Source organism: Eucalyptus grandis, chromosome 7 (genome assembly GCF_016545825.1).
Source record: "Eucalyptus grandis isolate ANBG69807.140 chromosome 7, ASM1654582v1, whole genome shotgun sequence".
NCBI lineage: Eukaryota > Viridiplantae > Streptophyta > Magnoliopsida > Myrtales > Myrtaceae > Eucalyptus > Eucalyptus grandis.
The window spans coordinates 8,117,559-8,122,174 of NC_052618.1; the positions used below are offsets into that span (position 1 = coordinate 8,117,559).

Here is a 4,616-nt window from a genome sequence, read left to right on the forward strand (position 1 = left end):
ATTTCTCGTTCTCAATAATATAACTCGTTCCTTTCAATAAATTGCAAGTTCACGAGAAATTTTCATGTTTTGAGAGCATGTGAAAGCACATCAAATTTGCCCTATGATCAAATCTCTTTGAAGGCTGGGCTTCTGCACTATCCCTCCAAAATTTGTTGAAGTCAAAAATTTCAATACATCTCAAAAAATAAAAAATAAAAACTTGTGACTTCAGAATGCACATGAAGTGGCAAGACAAATCCCGATGATCTAGTGGAGGAATAAAGCACACCTTCGAGATATGATTTAATAAGGGAGGATTGCCATCAGGTCCCATTTGTTCTAACTCCGCACTATTCATTCATATGCTAACGTATGATGTTGTACTTAATGTAGATTACATAAACCCAATAGCATGGCAGAGACCAATCAGCTCCACACGTGCCCTTGAGAAAGAAACTTACAGAGGTAGACAGAGTCAATGTGGGGGCTAATCTTATATCAATCGGGCACGATGTCATCTTCAAGAGTGTTTAAGAAGCGTTCGCTCTTAAAACTTCATGCACGCCACTGACCAGTAACAAAGTGGGGCAAGCCATCGGCAAACGAGGACATATAAAGGAACTGAGACAAAAGGATCACCTGACTTTTGAAGAAAATAGTGTATCTCATGCCTGAACATAGCTTGATTAATACCACTCTTTTCCTTTGTAGGTGACAAGATGCTTAGCAAGGACGATCGCAGTTTCCCGAATCCTACAAGTGTTGATTCCCCATCACTTCAAAAATATCATTGTTGTGAAACCGACTCATAACTTGTAGGGGCAAAGAATAGACTTGAATGGGTGATTAGTTGAAGGTCCAAAATCCCAAATCATTATAGAGAACTTCCATGAGCTCTCCCTTCAAAGAGAGGTAAGACGCAATATCTAAAGAATCATATTGTAGTCCTTGTTCAATAAAATAAAAAAATAAAGGAACGCGACCCAGACCGTTTTTCTCAAATTTTGCATCGGATAATTAGGAATTAAAATACATTAATTAACAACTGTCACAAATATATACTAAGCAAGTAGAAAATAAACATTTAAAACACTTGTTCCAGTCTAGCCACTAGTTGAAGTTTCTTGGAAACTCCTAAAGGAGTAATAAATTAAAGAAATAGTATATATCTCTTGCTTCGTCCATCCATGGTCACCAACTGAAAGTCTGCAACCATACAGTCCTCAGAGAAAAGCCCTACCAAAGGAAAGGGGAAGAAAAAATGCTCGCGTAAATTGATTCGGAAATCGTCAAAGAAAAAAAAAATGATTCCGAAGAACCCTTTTCTCATTTCAATGTGCTTGACGCCACCGACGCTCCTCTGCCTCCCTCTCGCGATGTCCGCTTTGCTCTCTCTCTCCCCCCTCCGCGAAGTCGTGCCTCTCTTCCAGCGAAACGCGATGCCAACGGCCCTCCACCTCCCCCTCCGCCGTTTGACTCCGTCGCCCTCGACTCCGACGCCGCCTCCTCCCCTGAACCCGACTCTGACACCAACGCCCCTCTGCCTCCCTCTCGTGAGCTCTAGTCCGCTCGGTGTCATACTATTGGAGCTCATCGCAGGCAAAAGGCCTCTAGACCCCGAGTTCGGATAATCCGTTGGCATGGAGCCATTTTTCTCTGTCCATCGATCGGCTATGTTTCTTGAGGAGGTGCAAATACTTATAAATCTTGCCCTTTATTTCCAACTTTCACTTCTGATGTAGTTTTTCGGTTACTAAATGATGCACCATTTTATCGTGAGTTGTTGTAGAGCTCATCATTTTTTGCAACCATTTAGTTTGCCGAGTTAATATGGTTACCTGTTGAACTTAACATGTAATGTTCATGTTTCTTAATTTTCTGATGATCTCAAAAGACTAATGATATTCATGGTGTAGCATTTAATATCCGCCTCCCATTTTAACTTTTTTGTCTTTTTTGACCCCTACATTTTCCGACCATCTGGGTTGTTACCAATCGTTGGTGGAGTTGCACTTGCATCGATGACAGAGGCTTCCTTTGACTGGTGAGAAACTTTAGTAAAATACTAAAGATATAGGAGTAGAAAAATGGATATAGCCTAAACTTTATGTTTGATTTCAGTTATGTATTCTAGCTAGCTCATCGGTCGAAGAGTCATAGTTTAGGTCTTTTATTTTTGTTCGGTGCGCATGACTTTGGCTTTTATGGTTTCTAAGGGCTGGGTTTTGGAGCGCAATGGCCTCGAATCTGAGTAATCAATCTCGTGATGTGCTCAGCAAGAATGTCATGGTCAATAAGGAGGTATCATGAATCGTTTTGTCTTCATCTTCAGACTATTGAGTATTTGAAGCTACATTATGCGATTGTTCTCTTATTTTGGCAGTTGAATTTGCTGATGTACAGGAATCCTTGGACAATATAACTCTCTTTTCGATTATAACCGTGATGTCATTTGTTTTATTATTCCCTGTGACTTTTTTCACGGAAGGTCTCAAGTTCACTCCTGCATCCCTACAAGCCGCAGTGAGTGTTCTTTCAAACTTTAATAATTGCTCAAAAGGGTTATGTATATGGAAGTTTTTCTGATATGCCTTTTTTCTCATCTTAACAACAGGCGCAACAGGGATTAAATGTCCAGCAGGTATTAACCAGGTCCTTCCTTGCAGCGTTGTGCTTCCATGCATACCAGCAGGTGAGGCTTTTTGCCCAATGCAATATTTTCATTTTTTTTGGGGTCACGGGCCACACATTTCTTTGACGATCTAAATCTTTAGCTATGTTGTGTGCCTCATTCATAATTGCTTTTGGCATTCATTTTCAAATCTATTACTGTGACCCCTTTCTTTAAGCACTCAGAACCCCTTGAGTCTTCTCTATAGGACATCGAGTTTAGATAAGCAAATTTACGGGATGGCAGAAAATCGAAAGGATCAATTTGTGACATCACTAGTGAAAATTTTTTGGAACTTTTGAGAAACAAAACAGCTGTCTCCATCATTGTGACATCAGTTGAAAATCACTGTGGGGCAATAGTGATTTTTAACTCATCTCGCATCGGATCAATTATCCCTTGATATTGTTGATCTTCTTATTGGATCAGCAAACTCTATAACGTTGTCTGTTTACATGTCTATAGAATTGGATAACTGTCTGCTTCGGATTAATCACGATATGCCACAATATCTGCACTAATGTGCATAGTGTTCGTGCCCGCAAGAACAATGAAGTACACGCAGGAGAAGGAATTGATTGTTTTTCAGTCATGCAAGTCTTCAATAGCACTTTTTAATGGGGAAATACCAACCTTAATTGTTGAATTTGTGCAGGTCTCTTACATGATACTACAGAGGGTATCGCCAGTGACCCACTCCGTAGGAAACTGCGTGAAGCGTGTTGTGGTCATTGTCAGCTTAGTTCTCTTCTTCCGAACTCCAGTTTCACCCATAAATTCCCTAGGTGATTTATGCTACCATCTGAACAGCCTTTTTCCAAGTTTGTTATTTTCTTTGGCTTTTGTTTCTTCCCCTTCCCTCCCCAAACCTTAGCGAGAAAGCATATAATGGCATTTGCTTCTAGGGAAAATGAGATCTGGTATCTGTTTATTGGTTAATCAACTGGTTTAGCTTGGTTCCATAGTACTACTATTGTATTGCTATTTAGATTATTTTGCTCTCATGGTTATGGTTTTGTTATCTTTCTCATTGTGGTGATGTTATTAGGTACGGGAGTGGCCCTTGCTGGAGTCTTTCTGTACTCGCGCGTGAAGCGCATTAAGACCAAGCCAAAGACTGCTTGAAGGACCACCAATGATGCTCCGAAAGAACGAAACAGTATCGGTAGTGGCAGGGTCCTATGGATACATTGCGCCTGGTAAGTTGATTATTACTCTCATAATCTTCCATCGAATTGATCAACTATCAGATCTTTCCAGTGTCCCAGTTAATAACCGTATTACCCTTGCAAAATAGCTACTGGTCAATGCTAAAAAGTGATGAAAGTATCACATATGCTCATCACCTTTCCTTAGCTAACAATGCTGCAATTTTTTGATGTTCGCCGACAGAGTACGGATACACCATGAAGGTTGACGAAAAGATAGACATATACAGCTTCCGTGTCGTAGTGTTGGAGCTCATCGCAGGCAAAAGGCCTCTAGACCTCAAGTTCAGAGAATCCGTTGACATTGTCGAGTGGATACGGAGGAAAATCAGGGACAACAGAGCTCTGGAAGAAGCTCTAGACCCCAATGTAAGAAACTGCAAGCATGTGCAGGAAGAGATGCTTTTGGTGCTCAGAATAGTGCTCCTCTGTACTGCAAAGCTACCGAGAGATAGGCCCTGCATGAGGGATGTCATAACCATGCTTGGAGAGGTGAAGCCTCGGAGGAAGAGCAGTAGCAATGGCGCCGCAATGTATGAAGCTAGCAAAGACAAGCCAGTTTTTAGCACGTCACCTGTAAATGGCCTTCTCTAGGGACTGAGTTTTGAGCATTTGAGTTCCTTTTGGCTAATGGTTCCTTCAATTTTTCTCTGTATGTAGAATTTCTTAATTAAATGCTTGTAGCTACTGGTTCTGATATCTGTAGAGATCACCGGTACATGATCTAGGTACCTTTTTTTGCAAATAAAACTTCA

The 4,616-nt window shown here is 40.9% G+C and overlaps 1 protein-coding gene across 1 annotated transcript; it reads left to right on the top strand.

The window, feature by feature from the left end:
* Positions 1-2,122: 2,122 nt before the first annotated feature.
* LOC104415548 (triose phosphate/phosphate translocator, non-green plastid, chloroplastic) lies at positions 2,123-4,134 on the top strand. Its single transcript, XM_039316251.1, has 6 exons — positions 2,123-2,283; positions 2,386-2,505; positions 2,597-2,674; positions 3,309-3,438; positions 3,702-3,852; positions 4,046-4,134. The coding sequence occupies exons 1-5, from the start codon at positions 2,218-2,220 to the stop codon at positions 3,776-3,778; spliced, it is 471 nt and encodes a 156-aa protein (XP_039172185.1). The 5' UTR covers positions 2,123-2,217; the 3' UTR covers positions 3,779-3,852; positions 4,046-4,134.
* The last annotated feature ends 482 nt before the right edge of the window (positions 4,135-4,616 follow it).

Excerpts from the sequence above, each read along its gene's own strand:
- LOC104415548 (XM_039316251.1), top strand. The coding sequence starts at position 2,218 with ATGGCCTCGAATCTGAGTAATCAATCTCGTGATGTGCTCAGCAAGAAT. Across the intron at positions 2,284-2,385 it reads ATGTCATGGTCAATAAGGAG|GAATCCTTGGACAATATAAC; the intron begins GTATCATGAATC and ends GCTGATGTACAG. Across the intron at positions 2,675-3,308 it reads GCTTCCATGCATACCAGCAG|GTCTCTTACATGATACTACA; the intron begins GTGAGGCTTTTT and ends GAATTTGTGCAG.